The sequence below is a fragment of the Aedes albopictus genome, chromosome 3 (genome assembly GCF_035046485.1).
Source record: "Aedes albopictus strain Foshan chromosome 3, AalbF5, whole genome shotgun sequence".
NCBI classification, from domain to species: Eukaryota; Metazoa; Arthropoda; class Insecta; order Diptera; family Culicidae; genus Aedes; species Aedes albopictus.
This window is the reverse complement of record NC_085138.1, coordinates 376,152,734-376,177,003: the sequence shown is the minus strand read 5'-3', so window position 1 is coordinate 376,177,003 and position 24,270 is coordinate 376,152,734. Positions and strand designations below refer to the sequence as shown.

At 42.6% G+C, this 24,270-nt stretch overlaps 4 protein-coding genes across 4 annotated transcripts; 2 read left to right on the top strand and 2 right to left on the bottom strand.

Annotated features, from left to right (window-relative positions):
• The first annotated feature begins 7,596 nt into the window (after positions 1-7,596).
• On the top strand, positions 7,597-10,007 carry LOC109409866 (nucleolar GTP-binding protein 2). The gene is made up of 3 exons (XM_019683376.3): positions 7,597-7,708; positions 7,770-8,390; positions 8,505-10,007. The coding sequence occupies exons 2-3, from the start codon at positions 7,800-7,802 to the stop codon at positions 9,942-9,944; spliced, it is 2,031 nt and encodes a 676-aa protein (XP_019538921.3). The 5' UTR covers positions 7,597-7,708; positions 7,770-7,799; the 3' UTR covers positions 9,945-10,007.
• On the bottom strand, positions 9,993-10,639 carry LOC109409867 (phosphatidylinositol N-acetylglucosaminyltransferase subunit P). Its single transcript, XM_019683377.3, has one exon. The coding sequence runs from the start codon at positions 10,637-10,639 to the stop codon at positions 10,037-10,039; it is 603 nt and encodes a 200-aa protein (XP_019538922.3). The 3' UTR covers positions 9,993-10,036.
• On the bottom strand, positions 10,615-11,154 carry LOC109409868 (EKC/KEOPS complex subunit LAGE3). Its single transcript, XM_019683378.3, has 2 exons — positions 10,996-11,154; positions 10,615-10,917 (listed from the first exon to the last, which is right to left on the bottom strand). The coding sequence occupies exons 1-2, from the start codon at positions 11,019-11,021 to the stop codon at positions 10,650-10,652; spliced, it is 294 nt and encodes a 97-aa protein (XP_019538923.3). The 5' UTR covers positions 11,022-11,154; the 3' UTR covers positions 10,615-10,649.
• Positions 11,155-13,772: 2,618 nt separating this feature from the next.
• LOC134289609 (uncharacterized protein K02A2.6-like) lies at positions 13,773-18,366 on the top strand. The gene is given in 2 exon segments (XM_062855716.1): positions 13,773-15,506; positions 15,509-18,366. Coding segments are annotated over 2 exon segments (4,296 nt in total). The 5' UTR covers positions 13,773-13,897; the 3' UTR covers positions 18,196-18,366.
• Positions 18,367-24,270: the final 5,904 nt, after the last annotated feature.

Here is a 24,270-nt window from a genome sequence, read left to right as displayed (position 1 = left end):
ACTCAATGCAGCATCAGAAAACTTCAATGAATTCTATTTGTTTACAAACAAAAGTCCCCACATTGCGTTTAATGCAAAATGTGAAAATCGATTAAAAAATACACATTTATTCGAAAAATACTCAATTATTGCATCAATACATGCCAATTCTATTTTATTCACAAAAGTGCAAATAATTCCACCAATACAAAAAATGCATATTAATACACAAAAAATACACCAATTCGATTTTCAATACACAGGGTTGCATCGAAAATACATAAGTGAATCGCCCCTCGCTCTACACATTACTGTTTAAATGATTTTTCAATTGGGAAAGTAGTCAATATTCGACTTCCCTCATCGGTTTCAACAATGATAAATTAAAACACTTTTCAAAAGTTTAACAAGAAATTTATTCGACAAGCATTGTTTCCTTAACAAAAGAGTTTAACAAAACATTTGTCTGCATCTTATTAAGCTGATGTATCGATAAGCATATGCTCCTGAACAATGTGCTTTTCACTTGTCAAACAAACGCCTTCAGTCCGTCATAGTTTGACTCGGAACTTTGTTCGGATTGTGGGATGAATCATGGCTAAAACTGTTCAGACAACGAAGTTATTAAAGAACCGCTATTTTAAACGAATCACATAAAATAAAACAGACTAGAATTATGTAATTTAACATTGAGTGCCAAGAGACGTAATCAACGTAAAAATGAGACATTTATTTATTATTATTAGTCTGTATCAATATATCTTGTACCTTGATTATTATATTTTTTATCTTCCGCAACAGTTCGATTGTACGAGACGCTTGGATCGAAGAATTTGACATTTCAGTGCTGTCGTGTTTACTGAATATTGTTCCCACAGCCACCTAGATAATCAAACACATTTCAAGTATCCCTAAACATCCTTATGCACTATTTATTGAACATAATATCAAGATTCCACGACAAAAGCATAAATAAAAAATTGCTTAACAGATCTTCGACTGAGCAGGAGTAGATTACCTGAACAGATGCCGTCAAACATTTTTAAAGATCGATATTTAATAATAAAAAGAAAACATGTTCATATCGCAATTAGTACGTCTGGAAACAATATCTTCAATAAGTACCAACACTTTTTGGCCGAATTCGATACAAGTTTTCTCACTGTGCGATAAAAATACTGACAGCGAAACCAGAATGGAAAACACGTGTTTTGGGCTGAACAGCTGTTGAAGTATAAGGCGTTGTTCAGTTGATTACCACGTGCTGTGCTAATTCACCACTGCTGAACACAAGTTCAGGAGTGATCATTATTAAGTCAGATTATGTTTTGCTTTGGGTACTGCATCTCACCATCTCAAGCATGGCGCAGATAGGAAGGCATGCGGCTGACAATCAACAGGTCTCGAGTTCTAATCCAGATTTAGGTAATTTTATATGTAATTCTTAATAGGAAGCAATCAGTGAAGTACTAGATTGAAAGTACCGTCTACCCTCGTTGGTTTGACCTCATCTAATCTGAACACTTTTTAATTTGACCCCCTCTAATTTGCACATCGTTCAAACTAAAAATGGTTCAAACGTCATTCTGCTCTTGGAACGGGGTGAAACGGAACGCAGAATCAAAACAAAACAGCAAAAAGGGTTACCATTAGGGTTCATTCACAAATGTCATAACGCTAAAATTGGTCGTTTTCAACACCCACCCACCCCTTCGTAACACTGTTTATATGGGGAAAATTTTATTTTGTTCGAGCTGTAACACCATAAAGGACACCCACCCACCCCCTCCAGCGTTATGACATTTGTGAACAAGCCCTTAGTGTGTTTTTCGATGTCCACAGGGTTACTAGAAGTTCAAATTAAAAAATTAACCCCGTTGGTTTGCATGAGGTGTCGTTCAAACCAACGGGGGTAGACGGTACCCAACTAACAATTGCAAGTCACAAACAAGCAAGCTTGCTGAATTATTGCTTAATAATGGTAATGATAGCTGAACTAAAATTATGCTCTATACATTACTGTTTAAATGATTTTTCAATTGAGAAAATAGTCAATGTTCGACTTTCCTCGTCGGTATCAACAATGATGAATTAAAACACTTTTCAAAAGTTTAACAAAAAATTTATTCGACAAGCATTGATTCCTGAACAAAAGAGTTTAACAAAACATTTGTCTGCATCTTATTAAGCTGATGTATCGATAAGCATATGCTCCTGAACAATGTGCTTTTCACTTGTCAAATAAACGCCTTCAACCCGCCATAGTTTGACTCGGAACTTTGTTCAGATTATGGGATAAATCATGGCTAAAACTGTTTAGACAACCAAGTTATTCACCCTCATTCTTGTTTACGGACGTATCCACTTTCGAACGTTTTTGGTTCGATCGAATCAGTAGGCCATTTGATTTTGCTGGCGTAAACGGGAATGCAAACGATTTTCGTTCGAAAGTGGATTCGATCGAAAACAAGAATGAGGGTGATTAAAGATCCAAAATTTTAAACGAGTCAAATAAAATAAAACAGAATAGAAGTTTGTAGTTTAACATTGAGTGCCAAGAGACGTAATCAACGTAAAAATGAGGCATTTATTTATTAGTCTGTAACAAGATATCTTGTACCTTGATTATTATATTTGCCCGTTTCCACTGGTGCATGCTCCGTTGTCCGTTGTCTAATGTTAAGTTTAAAACAGTCTGTACAACCGAAAGCTGAAGACGTTGTCCGTGTCTTTTTTTATTATATTTTTTATCTTTCGCAGCAGTTCGATTGTACGAGACGCTTGGATCGGCGCATTTGACATTTCAGTGCTGTCGTGTTTACTGAATATTGTTCCCACAGTCACCTAGATAATCAAACAGCATTCAGAAATCGACACATTTCAAGTATCCCTAAACATCCTTATGCACTTTTTATTGAACATAATATCAAGATTCCATGACAAAAGCATAAATAAAAAATTGCTTAACGGATCTTCGACTGAACATGAGTAGATTACCTGAACAGATGATGTGAATGCAACATGTCCAAGACCATACCGCACCACATATTGTCATACATTTTTAAAGATCGATATTCAATAATAAAAATAAAAACATTCATATCGCAATAAGTTCGTCTGGAAACAATATCTTCAATAAGGACCAGCACTTTTTGGCCGCATTCCATACAAGTTTTCTCACCGTGCGATAAAAATACTGACAGCGAAATCAGAATGGAAAACACGTGTTTTGGGCTGAACAGCTGTTGAAGCATAAGGCGTTGTTCAGTTGATTACCTCGTGCTGTGCTAATTCACCACTGCTGAACACAAGTTCAGGAGTGATCATTATTGAGTCATGGGAAGATTATGTTTTGCTTTGGGCGCTGCATCTCACCATCTCTAGGATGGCGCAGATAGGAAGGCATGCGGCTGGCAATCGACAGGTCTCAAGTTCTAATCTGGATTTAGGTAATTTTATATGTAATTCTTATTTCATAATAGGTGTTCTCAACATGAGAGCAAATAATTACGCTCGTGAGAGTTCAACATTTTTGCATTTTATTTATTTTCAGTCATTTTTGCCAAAGCTTAATAACAGCTTTCTTGTACATTTGTAAAACGCTTTGAACAACAAAAAATTAAGTTGGTGCACAACATGATGCTTTATAACTTCTCCAAATTTGTGTGAACAAAACCCGAACATAGGTTGTACGTGAAAATAATTCAAATGTTATTCAACATCATGCTGAATTAATTCGTCATAATGGTGCCTGTTAAATGAGTGATTGTTAGTTGGGTAGTGAGCTGGATTTTTGTATGGTGAGATGATCAATTCTCCGTTTGTGCAATGAAATGGTGCAAACAGCTTGGGTTATATGATTTCTTGCCTAATTTGATGCTGTTTGAGCAAAAGTTTGGGTAACTGTGTTGTTGTATTATTTATTTCTTGCAACTTCAACAACACAGTTACCCAAAGTTTTGCTCAAACAGCATCAGAAATCATATAACCCACGCTGTTTGCAGCATTTCTTTGCAGAAACGGAGAATTGATCATCTCACCATACAAAAATCCAGCTCACTACTTTCAATCTAGTACTTCACTGATTGCTTCCTATTCATAATAGGTGTTCTCAACATGAGAGCAAATAATTACTCTCGTGACAGTTAAACATTTTTGCATTTTATTTATTTAAGTCATTTTTGACAAAGTTTAATAAAAGCTTTCCTGTATATCTGTTAAACGCTTTTAACAACAAAAAATAAGTTGGTGCACAACATGATGCTTTATAACTTCTCCAAATTTGTGTGAACAAAACCAGAACATAGGTTGTACGTGAAAATAATTCAATTGGGTTTTTAAATTAAGAAAAATGTATCGATTTTATGATTTTATACGAAAGAGCACCTTTTTTTGAGCCACTATGATTTTTTTCAGATTTTTAGAACTTCATTTTGATACCTAAAATCAATTTCAAAGAGATTTTTTGAAATCACCTTTTGACAGCTGGGTAACTGTTTGACAGCTCCACCCAGTACAAAATGCGACGAGAGGTGATTCGACAAATCGCTCCCATACAAACTTTAAATTGATTTTTAAATAGGTTCCCGGGCACCAAAATTCATGAAAATTTGGATTTCGGCTCAGTTTCGCATGCAGATTCAGAATATGGAATTATCTCAACACCGCTAAAGAAGCCAATTGTTTTTCAACATCATGCTGAATCAATTCGTCATAATGGTGCCTGTTAAATGAGTGATTGTTAGTTGGGTAACTACCACAGCAGATATTTATGATGCCCTTCCGGAGGTTAAGTTTCTGAAAAATCCATTCGCGTGCACGGTCTAGGTTGACCTTCAATCAAGCAACAGCTCATAATTGTACAAAAATATTATAATATATTGATTGATCTGATTGATCTATACGCAAAAAATATTGTTGTTTAAATTTGATAAAAACTAAGATAAATGTTGAACTTTTATTGTAAAGCCACACTAGAAGATTATGGTATGCTTTTATTTAAAGATGTCACACAATAAATTAACAATTTCATTATTAGTTATCTTTTTCAATCAAACTTATTGTTCAACTACATTGTCATAATTTTCCCTAATATTATTGGCTCGAAATGCAAATTATATATCTACAATCTGTCATATTGTTTTACGAAAATTTTGTACGAGAAAAATGCTGATTTTTTATTGTAACCTAACTTAATTAACAGCCTATTCGTCATATGGTAATTTGGCCCATTACAATTTACCATAACGTATACTACAACAAACTGACACAACCACTTGTAGTGATGGTGGATAACATGCGGAATGGTTCAAAGATAGTCTTAAAATGTTGTGGATAATATGCGAAGTAGTATAGTTTATTGCATTGCTAACTGGACTGCGACAGAGTGCGGAATCCTTAATAAAAGTACGATATTGCATCAAATCGTTCACTTTTATCTGAGATTCCGCACTTCCTCGTCGCACTTTTAACTGCGCAATGCGCAATAAGCTTACGGTTCACAACTATGCGGGCGGGCACCAAAAATCATGAAAATTCTGTTTTCGACCCAGTTTGGCATGCAAATTCAGAATATGACAATATCTCAACACCATTAAAGAAGTGAATTGTGCCTAAATTGGGTTCTTTAGGGGTATCTGGATTATTTTAAAATAGGATTCTCCACCCAATAGTTAGTCGCAATACAATATTTCAAAATTTTTGAAATGCGAGATCTACTACCAAAACTATTAGGGAAGATTCAAATATTACGTCCATCGTTTTTCGGGATTCCTAGACCCCCCCTCCCCCTCTGTCACGCACTTTTCCTATACCCAATACACGTACTGTCACACTTTTCTAGAACCCCCTCCCCTTCCCCCAATTGTAGGACGTAATTCCCTTATCTCAGGAGACTTCAAAGCACAACATAGCCTCTGATGCGAATCACCCAAAGACGACAGCCGTGGCAAAACCATTGATAACATAGTCAAGGAAAACGAATTAATTACCCTAAACGACGGTAGTGCCATTTTCATTCATCCGGGAGCACAAAACAGCTCAACGTGCATTAACCTAACCTTTTGTTCAGCAGAACTGAATTGAATAATCTTAAACGATCAACATGGCAGTGATCATTTGCCAATTACGATTGCCTTATCCGCGGCTGCAAAACGTTCACGAACCGAACACCCAGATGGAAAACCAACGAAGCAAATTGGAACCTCTTTGAAGATAAACTCCAAGAACTCATTCACCAGAGTCAACACTAAATACACCATGGAAAAGCTCGACTTTGAACCCAAAAAATCAGCTGACACAAATACTTCGTACAGGCCCCCGACACGGCATATATCAATGCATTGGAATTATGGTAGACAGGATGTCATGGGCGCTAATAAATAGCGCCCACTGTCAAATGCAAAAACATCAACAACTTTTTGTTTAACGTTTATTTTGGTTTTTTGATCAATTTTTAAAATCATTTTTGCACCTCAAATGATCACAAAACACTTCAAACTCGCATTAATATTAATGTACGGGAAGAGGAGCACGCGATTAGTTGAATAAAGCAACCCAACAAACACGCAATGTGGCGGTGCATTTCGTGTGTGGCCCACAACATTAAACAAAGCAGCGTTTGTTGATTACACGCTCGTTTCAATTTACACGAATATGGGTATTGTCGTCGCGGTTGAAACCCGAAGATTCCCTACACCTGCCAATCGAATTTTCTCAAAATCCATATGTCAAACCTAACGTCGGACGTAGTGCGCTGGATAGCGGATCTGGCCCTCTATCCAGCGCACTGTGTCCGACGTACGTCCGACACACGGTTTAGGAGAAACATCGATTTTCGCGTGTCAAAAATTCCGATTTTCTACTGCACGAACAATATAAAGCAGTAAGAATCTAGATTGAGTTTAAATAAGGGCGAAAGTAACATGAGAGAGTTCTCTTCATCGACTCTCTCTTCTTCAAATTAAAGTGACAAGATGCAAATATGGTTGAACTTTTTGGTCATAAATCGCTAGGGGTTCGTTCAAATATTACGTAACGCTAAGGGGGGAGGGAGGGGGTGTTGCTCTGTGTTACGCTTCATACAAAAATTCAAAATTGTCCATACAAAATTTGTTACGTGGGGGAGGGAGGGGGTCTAAAATGGTCAAGTTTTGCGTTACGTAATATTTGAATGAACCCTAGGTTGCGATGCAATCTAGCGTCTAAGTGTAAAAAAGTTCGATTGAAGTTGCATCTTGTCACTTTAATTTGCAGAAGAGAGAGTCGATGAAGAGAACTCTCTCAAGTTACTTTCGCCCGAGCTTTCGCCCTTATTTAAATTCAATCTAGAGATTGGCTACGATAAAATCTAAAGTGTCTCGAGTATACCAAAGTGGCGAATCCTGGTCGTTTTGACAGGTCTCCTGCTCGATTGGAACTATGGGGATGACAGCAAATCGGCTGTTCCAATTTTGACGTATCTCCTCTTTGTTATTCCAGACTCGTTAATAAAATCCATTGATGCCAGGGACCTGACTTCGTAGATGATCAAAGATTCATCTAGTACTACAGTAAAATTAACTGGTCACCCTGCTGCATTTCATGCCGCATCCATCATAACCTCAGTCGCAGGGTTGTCATCAAGCCGGGCTGTTTTTGTTTTTTGACGTTTCTCAACGCGACTCACCAAAACATCGTCCACCACGTTTTTAGGCATCGAAGCAGTTTCGTGCGGTGCTCGTAAATTTTGGTAAAAATATTAGAATTTCTCGATCAATTCGTTAATAACCATTAAAATTTACTGTTTCCAGCGCAAAGAAAGTTCGTACACCGCCAGCAAGATGCCGAAAGTGAGCTCCCGTTCGGGGCCGCCCCGTAAATTGTCGACCAACAAATCGGGTCACTCGATGAACCCGGAACGGTCGACCGAAGGGCTTAAAGGGGTTGCCAAGCCCCGAAGCAAATCCACCATCAAGCGGCTGCAGATGTACCGGAATTTCAAGGCGAAGCGGGACAGAAAGGGAAAGATTTTGACCCCGGCTCCGTTCCAGGGGTGGGTCGCCAGCGGTACTGTGGCTCGGGTGGAACCATCTCCGAAATGGTTCGCTAACTCTCGGGTGATTTCGCAAAGCTCGCTGCAGAAGTTTCAGGAGGAGATGGGCAAAGCGGTTAAGGATCCGTACAAGGTGATCATGAAACCGACCCAGCTGCCGATTACTCTGCTGAACGAAACCGCTCGGTACCAGAGGGTGCATCTCTTGGACACGGAGAGTTTCGATACAACGTTCGGACCGAAGACGCAGAGGAAGCGGCCGTCGTTGAAGGTGCGCGATTTGGAGGATTTGACCAAGAATGCAGAGGATTTGGCGGATCGGTACGACGAGGGCAAGGATCGGGACTTGGAGCGAGAGGATGAAGGAGTGAAGGATCAGGTATGTACGGTCGTTGGTACTTTGGGTTACGATTGCAAGGCAAAAAATAGAAGAAACAGAAATATTCGCTGTAATTGATACCGCTGCAACTGAATGATTTCTACTCTATTACAGGTTCGGGAATGGATCTTCGCCGCCGGACAGAGCAAACGTATCTGGAACGAGCTGCACAAGGTGATCGATTCGGCGGACGTGTTGCTGCAGGTGCTGGACGCTAGAGATCCAATGGGAACGCGTTCGAAGTACATCGAAGGATTCTTGAAAAAGGAAAAGCCCCACAAACATCTGTTCTTCATCCTGAACAAGGTGGATCTGGTGCCGATTTGGGTGACGCAGCGTTGGGTGGCTCTGCTGAGCAAGGAATATCCGACGATTGCTTTCCACGCTTCGTTGACGCATCCCTTCGGAAAGGGAGCTTTGATCAATCTGCTGCGGCAGATCGGAAAGTTGCATGTGGACAAGAAGCAGATCAGCGTTGGGTTCATTGGGTATCCAAATGTGGGAAAGTCGTCGGTTATCAACGCTTTGAGAAGCAAGAAGGTGTGCAAAGTGGCGCCAATCGCCGGAGAAACCAAGGTGTGGCAGTACATTACTCTGATGAAGAGGATTTTCTTGATCGATTGTCCGGGAGTGGTCTACCCGACGGCCGAAACTGACACAGAAAAAGTTTTGAAGGGCGTCGTTCGTGTCGAATTGGTCAACAATCCGGAAGACTACATTGAAGAAGTGCTGAGAAGAATCCGTAGGGAATATCTTCTAAAGACGTACGGAATTACCGAATGGAGTTCGCACATAGACTTCTTAGAGCAGATCGCTAAAAAGTCCGGAAAGCTTCTGAAGAAGGGCGAGCCGGATGTCCAAACCGTGGCCAAGATGGTTCTCAACGATTGGCAGCGTGGACGATTGCCGTTCTATGTGCCTCCGGAAGGATTCGAGATTCCCAAATCCGTTCTGGACCAGACCACGGATGGAGAAAAGGCGGCCACGGAGGATGAACAGAAGAGTACGTTCTCGGGAGTGACGGCCACACCAACCATTCCCGACTCGATTAAAAAGGGACGAGAACTGTTCCAGATTCAGGACTTCCGCAAAATCAAGGTCAATCTGGAATTCGAGAGCGAAGACGTTCGCGAGATTGACAAAATTGATCTGGAACTGCTGGAAAAGCTCAAGGAAGAGAAGAAGCAAGAGGCCAAGGCAAAGAAAAAGGCCAAGTCCCAGAATCCGGAGAACGAGGATGACGACGACTCGTCCGGAATTTCCGATTTCTACTCGGAAGACGAGTACGACGAGGAAATGGGAAAGGTCGTTCACAAAAGTGCCAAGGCCAAGTCCGCTGCTGCTGACAAGGGCAAAACAAAATCTGCGAGCGGAAACTTCGACGTGGAGGAAGAGGAAAGCACGGAAACTGCAGCGAAGGGTCTGCCCAAGATGACCGCCAAGCAGCGAAGAGCCGTCGAGAGGGCATCCAAGCGCAAGAAGATCGGAAGCAACTTCTACGAAACGCATAACGTCAAGAACCGGAATAGGAACAAAAAGCCGAAGGCACCTTGAGTTTCGGATTCTCTAACGTTAATTTAGTGTTTAAGCCATTGTGTAAAATAAATTTCTTCCAAGAATGACGCGTTTTATTTGGTTTCAGTAGCTTAGTTCATTCGTCTCCGCTTCCGGTAGAGCACACGACTCACCTCCCCCAGGTTTAAATCCGCCACCGCCGGTACCATCTGTTTCACCCGCAATCTCGCCAAATGTCCCGGATCCTTCCGAAGCAAACAACGTTCCTCCTCGGGACAATCGCAATAGTTCGATATTCTGACGCTGCTTCTCAAATCACTAGCCGTCGTCACCCGGATCGAGTGCTTCGAACAGAACGGTTTCGCCGCCCAGCTGTCCCGGTAGACTCCGTCGATTTTCTGATTGCACCGTTGCCGATCCGGATACTGGTACTGACAGCGGACGATCGAGAAGCGATCCGTGATGGTGCAGACCGCGTCCACATCCGGCATCATCGCGAGCGACAGCGACGGATAGATCAGGAATGCGAAAAATGTCAGCCCCACCAGCACCAGAATCGGAACGAACAGGGCAAAGTATTTGTCAGGAAGGTAAGTCAACCCAAAACCGTCCAAAACGGAAGTTGGAATAAATGCCCACAGTACGTACAATATGAACAGCGTCTTAAACAGCAGGAACAAACAGAATCCATAGATGGCACGTGAAGGCGTCGGAGCGGGAGTGTGTTCTGCCATCCTACTCTATCTACTCGACGCCGTAATAATCGTACTTATCGGCCAACGGCGGACCGAACTGGTCCAACGTTTCGCAGACGAGCAGCAACGATTCGAAGAAAGAAGTCACTCCCACTCGGACGTTTTTGGCCTGCTGACCTCGAAACTCCACCAGCAGTTGCTTGTCTTCTAGTTTGAGGGATTTTTCGATAAAGCTTCGCTTTGGTTCGATGTCGATTCGCAGCACCTCGTAGGCAACTTCCGCTTCTCGATGCGTAGGAAACGGAATCTTCAAGGAGCTAGAATATTATTGGGGATTATTGGGGAAATATTTTTGTGTTATCGAGATTAGGATTCACCGAACGCCAGATACTTACACAACGATGGGACTGCTATCGGTCATGGTCAAAGAGTTTAGTTTTCAGGGCAATAAACGTATTTTTATCATTACTTTTTGATGAATTTCAGCTGAAAACTGGCAAAAAAATGTGAGGAGTGCCGAAAACGAATGAAATGTTTTGACGTTTCGGTTTATTAACATCTTTACACGGTAAATAAAATCTCATCTAACAACCTACGAGGGAGCGCCCACTATATCCCTGTGGCTGAAATTATCACAATGCAGTACTACATTTGTAGAGCACACTGAAACGCAAGCCGATGCACACGAGCGTTAAGGAGAAACTTCAGAGTACACAAACGTGGCTGCCACAATGGCCGACTTGGTCCCCTACACTGAGAGACCAAAGTACTCTTTAAAGAGTAAAAAAGTACCCTTTTCGAGACTAACTAGGTGAACTCATAAAAAGAGTAAACGACCTTTACTCTTTAAAGGGTAAACCGCTTGTACGTCAAATAAACGAGTGATTTTTACCCTTTTTCTGGAATGATCTGAAATTATGACAAGAGTGAAATTTACCCTCTTTATCATTTTATGGGGACTTAGTAAGGCCGATGCAAATATTTAATTTGTTTTATGTCACCCCCCCCCCCTTCAAAATCCTCAAAATATTGAAGGGGCGAAAAAAAAAACATGGCGTCTCATGACTCCATTTTCAATAGACAATTTTTTTACAAGCAACTATTTTTCAATAGTTGAAAAATATTTTTTCAATAGTTGGTAAAAATTCCAATTTTTCAATAGTCTTTTTTCGTTTGTTCCTTATTTATTTTTGTCCCCCCCCTCGTACCTGATGAGAGGTCTCGGACATAAAAGAAAAATAATATTTGCATCGGCCTAATAAATAATTTAATTTTTAAATGCAAAAATTGAATGGCAAACAACGCACAAAAGATACTTCTAGCGAAATATTTATTCATTCCTGTTATTTTACTTCTTAATTATGTATGTGGGTTTCGCCAAAGAGCCGCGGATAACCTTTCTTCCAGCATCTGGTTGATTGAATCCTGTACACAACTGGATCAGATGGAGGCTTGAGCGGAGGTCCAGAATCACACTCGGAGCTGTCGGCATCCTATGAAATAATCAAACTTTCCATTAGTTCGTCACTTTAAAACACAGTTGAATAAATATTTAGTTGAACTTACCCGCAAAAATCAGCAAATAACAAGCATCATCTGTAGACGCACCTCGTAATGTTTAACAAATTTTTCACTCATTACAGAGTACCCGGTCGGAATTCGAAGAAGGGAAAAAATTACTCTTTTTCAAAAATTGACAAGTACCCTTTATTTTGACAGCTTCATATACTAGGAAAAAGAGGGTACTTTTTACACCTTAAAGGGTAATGCCGGATTCGCAGTGTAGGACAGATTGGTGAAGTACCAGATTTGTAGTATAGTCCATTTTACGAGCCGATTTTATGAATGAATTTTGACAGGAGGTAGCGTCCAATAACCCGTGAAAACCAATATCATCATCAACATTGCTGTCACTTCGTAAAATGGCTCATAGAGTATAGACACTATAGATTCCATAGACTCGCGGAGGCGAAGACAACTGTAGCCAAACGAACTGTCAGTTCGTGTAGCCAAACGAGCATGACGTCACGATTTCAATAGCGATAATGGATTACGTGACGTCATATTTGCCCGGTACACTCTAAATAGGGTCCTAAAATGAAAAATATTTTCCCGGTTTTACTGCATAACACGAAGGAGCATGCTTTTCTGATCTCAATAGTATTTTTTCCGAATTTAAACAATGACAGAATAGTTAATAAACTCGAAAATAAAATAATTATGAGCAGGTCTTGTTTGACATTAGAGGTCAACCTTGACGTAACGAAAGTGAAACGACGGGTTGCAAACGACATCACATTGGTTCATTTTTGACAACAAATGTTCCTGTTTGACATACACGGTAAACAAAATTTACCCAAAATTGAGTGCTAAACAAAGAGTGTTGCAAAAATTAATAAAATTTTTGGAAATTTATTTTATAGGCTTTACCTAATAAGACTACTTAAAAAATGAGTAAACATGTCGTTTTAATCAATGCTTGATCGAATTATGTAGAAATTGAGATAGGCCTTTAGGAGCCTATTCACGGTAAAACACACTAAAATCGTATTACTCAACCATGTCTCCGCGAGTCTATGGAATCTATAGTGTATATAGTAGAGTGGGTCATCGTTTATATGGAAAAATGAAAAATTCAATGGCATCCCATCAGATCAAAACTTTTTTGATCCCATTTCAGGTCTCAAATAAGTGTGCAAAATTTGGGCACGATCGGTTATGTCTACGTTTTGCGCATCGCGTTTGAAGTTTGTATGGGGTTTTACATGGAAAAACACACTTTTTTGTATTTCTCTCATAACAAGACCATGTAACCGATAAAGTCAAAACATAGTCTAGGGTGTCCTGAAAAACTTTGTCGAAGACCGCGAAGTGATCTGATGCTTATGAAAAAAGTTATAGCGTTGGCATTGCTAGGCGGAACAGCATGATTTTGTTGCTATTGTTATTCCTTTACATGTTAAAACATAAACACATGCATGCGGTTCGTTGGTTGTAACTATTTCCACAAGCATCGGATCACTTTGCGGTCTTCAACAAAGTTTTTCAGAACATCCTAGGTGTAGCAGGCCTCGCCTGATAATTATGATAGTAGTAGGCCTGGAATTTAGAATAGAATAAAATGTCATTAGTTAGCCAACCACCAATCAAGTCAGAAGCAATAAACCTTAGCTCCTAGCTACCTGTTCTATTCCCTTGGTTACGGCCGTGGTTACGGCTATAACAGCTGGCGACGAAAAGAAAAAGTTTGAAGCAACTCGAAGACCCTCAAGAAAAACCCCCGAAAACATCAAGAAAATGCCCGACGCGGATCTGAAGAACGCCATCCTGCAGCTCACCAATCTCATCGCGCGGCAGCAGCACCAGATTGAAGCGCAGCAGCAGCAAATCGAAAATCTGGGAATCCGTGGCCACCCCGGCTCCGGCAGCGAGAAGATCATCGAGTCTTTGGCAAGCGGCATTCAAGATTTCCAGTACGATCCGGACGGCGGAGTTTTCTTCGATGGCTGGTACGCGAGGTACGAGGACGTCATCACGAAGGACGGCCAATCCCTGGACGACGCCGCCCGTGTGAGGTTGCTTCTACGCAAGCTAAGCACACCTTTGCACGAAAAGTACGTGAATACCATTCTTCCCAACCACCCCCGGGACTTCACCCTGGACGAGACCGTCACGAAGCTGAAGAAACTGTTCGGTCGGCAGAAGTCGGTCTTTCATTCCCTTTACCAATGCCTGCAGTACGCAAAAAGTGACGCGGATGACTTCACCTCGTATGCTGCCATGGTGAACAAACACTGTGAAGCGTTTCAACTCTCCAAGCTCACCCCGGATCAATTCAAGGCGCTCCGTTTCGTCTGTGGACTCCAATCGCCACGGGATGCGGACATCCGAACAAGATTGATCTCGAAGCTGGAAGCCGACGAAACCGCAGTCAACGAACAAGGAGAAGCGGCCAGCAAGGTCACCCTGGAGAACCTCGTGGAAGAATGCCATCGCGTGGCCAACCTCAAACAGGACACACTGATGGTGGAGAACAAGGAAGCACGCAACGTCAACATTGTCTCCCGCAAGCCGAAGAATCCTGTGAAAAATCCGAAAATCCCCAAAACGCCCTGCTGGAAGTGTGGTGACCAGCACTACGTACGCGAGTGTCCATTCGCTTCGCACACCTGTTCCAGATGCAAGCAGCTAGGACACAAGGAGGGGTACTGTTCAAGCAACAAGCCTACGCCCTCGAAGCCATTCAAGCAGACGAAACCCAGAGAGAACGTGAAGACGAGGAGCATCCACACCGTTCGAAACGTTGGAAGCAAGCGGAAGTTCATCCCGGTCGAGCTCAACGGTACAACAGTCAAGCTCCAGCACGACTCGGCGTCCGACATCACCATTATCTCCGAAGATACTTGGAACAGCATCGGACAGCCACCCACTCAACCGACGGAGGAATCTGCAGTAACAGCTTCTGGTGGCAACCTGAACCTTCTCGCCGAGTTCCAAACCGAGATCACCATCAGGAATGTGACCAAAACCGGTCGCATCTTCATCTCGGACAACGCTGAACTCAACGTTCTTGGAATCGAGACTATGGATCTATTCGATCTGTGGTCTGTGCCGATCAGCAGCTTGGTCAACGTCGTACACCAACGTCCCGACCAACAACCCGATGAATACGTGAGTCAACTCAAGCAACACTTCCCGGAGGTTTTCCGAAGCACGCTGGGTAGGTGCACTAAAGCGCAAGTGAAGCTGTACCTGAAGCCTGATGCACGTCCTTCCTATTGCCCGAAGCGACCCGTGGCGTACGCTGCGCTCCCCAAGGTAGATGAAGAACTCGAAAGGCTCCAGAACAACGGTATCATTTCTCCGGTTCGATTCTCGGACTGGGCAGCTCCAATAGTCGCAAAGCGGACAACATTTCGGTCCGTGTGTGTGGTGATTATTCGACGGGGTTGAACGACGCGCTGGAATGTGACCGCCACCCACTGCCTCATCCTGACGACCTCTTTGCGGAACTGGCTGGAGCACGTTACTTCACACACCTCGACTTGTCTGACGCTTACCTGCAGGTCGAGGTCGAGGAGGAATCGCGGAAGCTACTCACGGTCAACACCCACCGTGGCCTATTCCAGTACAACCGATTACCCCCTGGAGTCAAGTCGGCACCCGGCGCTTTCCAGCGCATCATCGACAGCATGGTGGCCGGCATCCCTGGAGTCAAGCCGTATCTGGACGACATCCTCATCGCTGGTCGGACCAAGGAGGAACATGACCGCAATCTCTACGCCGTTCTCAACCGTATACGTGAGTATGGTTTCCACTTACGTCTCGAAAAGTGTCGTTTCGTACTCTCCCAGATCGAGTTCCTCGGACATATCGTGGACAAAGATGGCATCCGCCCGGACCCTTCCAAAACTGATGCCATTTCGAAGATGCAACCTCCGAAGGACGTTCAGCAGCTCCGTTCCTACCTCGGTGCTGTGAACTACTATGGTCGATTCGTGAAGCAGATGAAGAAACTCCGGGCCCCTCTGGACAACCTGCTCAAGAAAGATGCCCGTTGGAATTGGACCAACGAATGCCAACAATCCTTCGAGCAGTTCAAGGCCATTCTACTCTCCGATCTGCTGCTCACCCACTATGACCCATCCAAGGAGATCATCGTCGCAGCAGATGCATCGAAGTACGGCCTTGGCGCAGTCATCATGCATCGGTTCCCGACCGGTGAAGTGAAGGCAATCGCTCATGCCTCTCGCTCACTGACCCCGGCAGAGATGAACTACGGACAAGTGGAAAAGGAAGCATTGGCCCTTATTTTCGCTGTCACTCGCTTCCACAAGATGCTGTACGGACGCCACTTTCTCCTGCAGACCGATCACCAACCGCTCCTCAAGGTTTTCGGTTCCAAGAAGGGTATTCCTGTTTACACCGCGAATCGATTGCAGCGTTGGGCCTTGACACTCCTGCTGTATGATTTCGACATCAAGCACGTTTCAACGACAAACTTCGGCTATGCGGATTTCCTTTCGCGGATGATGTCAACACAACGAAGGCCGGATGAAGATTACGTGATAGCCGCCGTAAACGTCGAATCCGAAGCGAAAGCAATACTCGAAGACACCATCAGCAACCTCCCAGTCACGCACCAGATGATTGTGGCTGAAACACGAAAGGACCCAGTTCTCCAGCAAGTGGTGAACTTCCTCAAGGAGGGTTGGCCGGCCCAACCGAAGCAAATCGCAGATCCAGATGTCAAGAAGTACTTCGCAAGACGAGATGGACTTCAAGTTGTCGACGACTGCATCATGTTCGGCGATCGAATCGTCGTTCCCCTCAAGTTTCGTAAGCGGATTGTTCGACAATTGCATCGTGGACACCCAGGAATGGACCGGATGAAGTCTCTGGCCCGAAGCTACATCTACTGGCCGAATGTGGATGACGACGTGACGCAGTTCGTTCAAGAGTGCACAGCGTGCGCTGAAGCAGCAAAGTCTCCGACAAAAGCAAGCCTGGAGTCGTGGCCGCTTGCAGTCAAGCCGTGGCAACGCGTCCACATTGATTTCGCTGGCCCAATCGACGGTTATTACTATTTCGTCATCGTGGATGCCTACTCGAAGTGGCCTGAAATTTTTCGCACCCGTTCCATCACCACAACTGCAACCCTGGATCTGCTACGTGAGACGTTTTCCCGTTTCGGCAACCCGGACACTCTGGTCTCGGACAACGGCACGCAATTCACCAGCGTGCAGTTTCAGCAGTATTGCCGTGAAAATGGTATCACCCACCTCCGCACTGCTCCCTACCATCCGCAGTCCAATGGTCAAGCGGAACGATTCGTTGACTCCCTCAAGCGCGGTCTCAAGAAGCTGAGCAAGGGGGAAGGCTCACCCACACTGGAGCACCTGCAGACATTCCTCTCGGTGTATCGCTCAACTCCAAATCGAAACACACCGCAATCGACGTCTCCTGCAGAAGCGTTCCTCGGAAGACCAGTACGCACCACTTTGGACCTCTTGAAGAAGCCTGCTCCTGAAGCCCCAGGTGCCAAGAACCTCAAGCAGAATGAGCAGTTCAATCGCCGGCATGGAGCAATCAAGCGCGACTTCGAAGAAGATGACCTGGTGTACGTTGAACAGCATTTCCGGAATACCAAGTCATGGATGCCAGGTCGAGTCATCGAACGGAAAGGTTCTGTTCATTACATTGTGTCGCTGGAAAACAACGGAAGACCGAAGCTGGTTAGAGCGCATGTCAACCAAATGCGCCCTCGCTACGATACCGCCGTTCCAGAACCAACGACGCAGCTACCGTGGGAAGTCTTGCTCGATGAAGTACAGCTACAAGCTACAGCGGTACTGGCTGATCCCGAAGAACAGCCTGATATTGTCGAAGCTCTTGTTCCTGTTGTCACCCCGCCACCGGTCTTGGAAGAAGCTGCTGGTCCGGTACAAGCTACGTCTGGCATTCCGCCGATTGAAGATGATGAAGCTCCGACCGTACCACCGCCGGTCTCATCGGAACCAGTTGAAGGATATCTGCGACGTTCTGTACGAGAATCAAGAATTCCAAGATGGCTGTCGTCCTACGACATATTCTAAGAGGGGGAGATGTAGCAGGCCTCGCCTGATAATTATGATAGTAGTAGGCCTGGAATTTAGAATAGAATAAAATGTCATTAGTTAGCCAACCACCAATCAAGTCAGAAGCAATAAACCTTAGCTCCTAGCTACCTGTTTTATTCCCTTGGTTACGGCCGTGGTTACGGCTATAACACTAGGCTATCATTTTACAGTATCGGTTAAAAAGTTTCAGACAAACTTTTTCAACTTATGATAAAAATGCAAAAAAGTGTGTTTTTCCATACAAACTCCCATACAAATTTCAATTGGAATGCGCAAAGTGTAGACGCAACCGATCGTGCTCAAATTTTGCACAGATACTCAGGACCCGAAACGGAACCAAAAAAGCTTTGATCTGAGAAAACGGTTCCGATGACCCACACTAGTATATAGTGACTACCCCTTGTACTAAAGCTATGTTCACTTAGAATCTGGAATCATGTCACATTTTCTAGTGGCGCTCTCAATGAACATAATCATCATTCTTTTGCAGCACTCTGATCATACACTAATCCTCTTTAAATGGTGAAAATTTCATCGATTTTCTTGCAACGAGTGAAAAGTTATTTCAGATTGGAGACAAGATGAGGAAAAAAATCTTACACTGTTGAAAATGCTTTGACATCCATGTGCACAACAGAACATGTGCTCGATGAACAAATTGAGATTTGAAATTATGAAAAGAAATCCACGTACTCCGGTGAGACTCGAACTCACGACTCCCAATTCGCTAGACGGGCGCTTCTATTCCTTCAAGCTACGGAGTCACTCGACTATCTCCGTCGCCAGCAGGCCTAGAACTGAACTCGATTCCACAATCGCACATGGTTATCTTCTTTTCACAATCCAAACCCCCTTCGGATGGGATTAGATGAACATCTAACACATTGTCTGTTGTGCACATGTATGTCAAAGCGGGAGAGGAAGTTATTTTTAATTGTCGAGAGCTTCGGGCACTGCCTTCCAATCACTTATTGGTATGGCAATTAGTGTGCAGTCGGACTCTCGACGGGTCGGTCCTCGGCCGACCGAATACGGTAAGGGTGACCGTAGCACCTTACAAATGTCAATTTCTTGATTTTGCTTTGGCTGACCAAGCCATGTGGGAAATTACACTGTTGAAAATGCTTTGACATCCATGTGCACAACAGAACATGTGCTCGATGAACAAATTGAGATTTGAAATTATGAAAAGAAATCCACGTACTCCGGTGAGACTCGAACTCACGACTCCCAATTCGCTAGACGGGCGCTTCTATTCCTTCAAGCTACGGAGTCACTCGACTATCTCCGTCGCCAGCAGGCCTAGAACTGAACTCGATTCCACAATCGCACATGGTTATCTTCTTTTCACAATCCAAACCCCCTTCGGATGGGATTAGATGAACATCTAACACATTGTCTGTTGTGCACATGTATGTCAAAGCGGGAGAGGAAGTTATTTTTAATTGTCGAGAGCTTCGGGCACTGCCTTCCAATCACTTATTGGTATGGCAATTAGTGTGCAGTCGGACTCTCGACGGGTCGGTCCTCGGCCGACCGAATACGGTAAGGGTGACCGTAGCACCTTACAAATGTCAATTTCTTGATTTTGCTTTGGCTGACCAAGCCATGTGGGAAATTACACTGTTGAAAATGCTTTGACATCCATGTGCACAACAGAACATGTGCTCGATGAACAAATTGCCATACCAATAAGTGATTGGAAGGCAGTGCCCGAAGCTCTCGACAATTAAAAATAACTTCCTCTCCCGCTTTGACATACATGTGCACAACAGACAATGTGTTAGATGTTCATCTAATCCCATCCGAAGGGGGTTTGGATTGTGAAAAGAAGATAACCATGTGCGATTGTGGAATCGAGTTCAGTTCTAGGCCTGCTGGCGACGGAGATAGTCGAGTGACTCCGTAGCTTGAAGGAATAGAAGCGCCCGTCTAGCGAATTGGGAGTCGTGAGTTCGAGTCTCACCGGAGTACGTGGATTTCTTTTCATAATTTCAAATCTCAATTTGTTCATCGAGCACATGTTCTGTTGTGCACATGGATGTCAAAGCATTTTCAACAGTGTAATTTCCCACATGGCTTGGTCAGCCAAAGCAAAATCAAGAAATTGACATTTGTAAGGTGCTACGGTCACCCTTACCGTATTCGGTCGGCCGAGGACCGACCCGTCGAGAGTCCGACTGCACACTAATTGCCATACCAATAAGTGATTGGAAGGCAGTGCCCGAAGCTCTCGACAATTAAAAATAACTTCCTCTCCCGCTTTGACATACATGTGCACAACAGACAATGTGTTAGATGTTCATCTAATCCCATCCGAAGGGGGTTTGGATTGTGAAAAGAAGATAACCATGTGCGATTGTGGAATCGAGTTCAGTTCTAGGCCTGCTGGCGACGGAGATAGTCGAGTGACTCCGTAGCTTGAAGGAATAGAAGCGCCCGTCTAGCGAATTGGGAGTCGTGAGTTCGAGTCTCACCGGAGTACGTGGATTTCTTTTCATAATTTCAAATCTCAATTTGTTCATCGAGCACATGTTCTGTTGTGCACATGGATGTCAAAGCATTTTCAACAGTGTAATTTCCCACATGGCTTGGTCAGCCAAAGCAAAATCAAGAAATTGACATTTGTAAGGTGCTACGGTCACCCTTACCGTATTCGGTCGGCCGAGGACCGACCCGTCGAGAGTCCGACTGCACACTAATTGCCATACCAATAAGTGATTGGAAGGCAGTGCCCGAAGCTCTCGACAATTAAAAATAACTTCCTCTCCCGCTTTGACATACATGTGCACAACAGACAATGTGTTAGATGTTCATCTAATCCCATCCGAAGGGGGTTTGGATTGTGAAAAGAAGATAACCATGTGCGATTGTGGAATCGAGTTCAGTTCTAGGCCTGCTGGCGACGGAGATAGTCGAGTGACTCCGTAGCTTGAAGGAATAGAAGCGCCCGTCTAGCGAATTGGGAGTCGTGAGTTCGAGTCTCACCGGAGTACGTGGATTTCTTTTCATAATTTCAAATCTCAATTTGTTCATCGAGCACATGTTCTGTTGTGCACATGGATGTCAAAGCATTTTCAACAGTGTAATTTCCCACATGGCTTGGTCAGCCAAAGCAAAATCAAGAAATTGACATTTGTAAGGTGCTACGGTCACCCTTACCGTATTCGGTCGGCCGAGGACCGACCCGTCGAGAGTCCGACTGCACACTAATTGCCATACCAATAAGTGATTGGAAGGCAGTGCCCGAAGCTCTCGACAATTAAAAATAACTTCCTCTCCCGCTTTGACATACATGTGCACAACAGACAATGTGTTAGATGTTCATCTAATCCCATCCGAAGGGGGTTTGGATTGTGAAAAGAAGATAACCATGTGCGATTGTGGAATCGAGTTCAGTTCTAGGCCTGCTGGCGACGGAGATAGTCGAGTGACTCCGTAGCTTGAAGGAATAGAAGCGCCCGTCTAGCGAATTGGGAGTCGTGAGTTCGAGTCTCACCGGAGTACGTGGATTTCTTTTCATAATTTCAAATCTCAATTTGTTCATCGAGCACATGTTCTGTTGTGCACATGGATGTCAAAGCATTTTCAACAGTGTAATTTCCCACATGGCTTGGTCAGCCAAAGCAAAATCAAGAAATTGACAAAAAAATCTTGCACAAACACGTTGAAAATTTAGCGTTGTCAGGTGCGACAGTCGCGAAAAATGTTAATATCGTCAAAACCATTATGTGTTATGTGCACAGATGTTGTTAACCATGGCATAAGGAAGTGCCTTCAGAAGAAAAAAGCTTCATCATGAAGATTTGGCAAGAAGTTCGAACTCTGGCCATGGTTTTTTTCGCAACAAGATGATGAGAACCAATTGATGATGATGATGATGATGATGATGATGATGATGATGATGATGATGATGATGATGATGATGATGATGATGATGATGATGATGATGATGATGATGATGATGATGATGATGATGATGATGATGATGATGATGATGATGATGATGATGATGATGATGATGATGATGATGATGATGATGATGATGATGATGATGATGATGATGATGATGATGATGATGATGATGATGATGATGATGATGATGATGATGATGATGATGATGATGATGATGATGATGATGATGATGATGATGATGATGATGATGATGATGATGATGATGATGATGATGATGATGATGATGATGATGATGATGATGATGATGATGATGATGATGATGATGATGATGATGATGATGATGATGATGATGATGATGATGATGATGATGATGATGATGATGATGATGATGATGATGATGATGATGATGATGATGATGATGATGATGATGATGATGATGATGATGATGATGATGATGATGATGATGATGATGATGATGATGATGATGATGATGATGATGATGATGATGATGATGATGATGATGATGATGATGATGATGATGATGATGATGATGATGATGATGATGATGATGATGATGATGATGATGATGATGATGATGATGATGATGATGATGATGATGATGATGATGATGATGATGATGATGATGATGATGATGATGATGATGATGATGATGATGATGATGATGATGATGATGATGATGATGATGATGATGATGATGATGATGATGATGATGATGATGATGATGATGATGATGATGATGATGATGATGATGATGATGATGATGATGATGATGATGATGATGATGATGATGATGATGATGATGATGATGATGATGATGATGATGATGATGATGATGATGATGATGATGATGATGATGATGATGATGATGATGATGATGATGATGATGATGATGATGATGATGATGATGATGATGATGATGATGATGATGATGATGATGATGATGATGATGATGATGATGATGATGATGATGATGATGATGATGATGATGATGATGATGATGATGATGATGATGATGATGATGATGATGATGATGATGATGATGATGATGATGATGATGATGATGATGATGATGATGATGATGATGATGATGATGATGATGATGATGATGATGATGATGATGATGATGATGATGATGATGATGATGATGATGATGATGATGATGATGATGATGATGATGATGATGATGATGATGATGATGATGATGATGATGATGATGATGATGATGATGATGATGATGATGATGATGATGATGATGATGATGATGATGATGATGATGATGATGATGATGATGATGATGATGATGATGATGATGATGATGATGATGATGATGATGATGATGATGATGATGATGATGATGATGATGATGATGATGATGATGATGATGATGATGATGATGATGATGATGATGATGATGATGATGATGATGATGATGATGATGATGATGATGATGATGATGATGATGATGATGATGATGATGATGATGATGATGATGATGATGATGATGATGATGATGATGATGATGATGATGATGATGATGATGATGATGATGATGATGATGATGATGATGATGATGATGATGATGATGATGATGATGATGATGATGATGATGATGATGATGATGATGATGATGATGATGATGATGATGATGATGATGATGATGATGATGATGATGATGATGATGATGATGATGATGATGATGATGATGATGATGATGATGATGATGATGATGATGATGATGATGATGATGATGATGATGATGATGATGATGATGATGATGATGATGATGATGATGATGATGATGATGATGATGATGATGATGATGATGATGATGATGATGATGATGATGATGATGATGATGATGATGATGATGATGATGATGATGATGATGATGATGATGATGATGATGATGATGATGATGATGATGATGATGATGATGATGATGATGATGATGATGATGATGATGATGATGATGATGATGATGATGATGATGATGATGATGATGATGATGATGATGATGATGATGATGATGATGATGATGATGATGATGATGATGATGATGATGATGATGATGATGATGATGATGATGATGATGATGATGATGATGATGATGATGAT

Coding starts and splice junctions, on each gene's coding strand:
- LOC109409867 (XM_019683377.3), bottom strand. CDS start 10,639: ATGGCAGAACACACTCCCGCTCCGACGCCTTCACGTGCCATCTATGGA.
- LOC109409868 (XM_019683378.3), bottom strand. CDS start 11,021: ATGACCGATAGCAGTCCCATCGTTGT. Junction 10,918..10,995: donor GATAGCAGTCCCATCGTTGT/GTAAGTATCTGG, acceptor ATAATATTCTAG/CTCCTTGAAGATTCCGTTTC.
- LOC109409866 (XM_019683376.3), top strand. CDS start 7,800: ATGCCGAAAGTGAGCTCCCGTTCGGGGCCGCCCCGTAAATTGTCGACC. Junction 8,391..8,504: donor ATGAAGGAGTGAAGGATCAG/GTATGTACGGTC, acceptor ACTCTATTACAG/GTTCGGGAATGGATCTTCGC.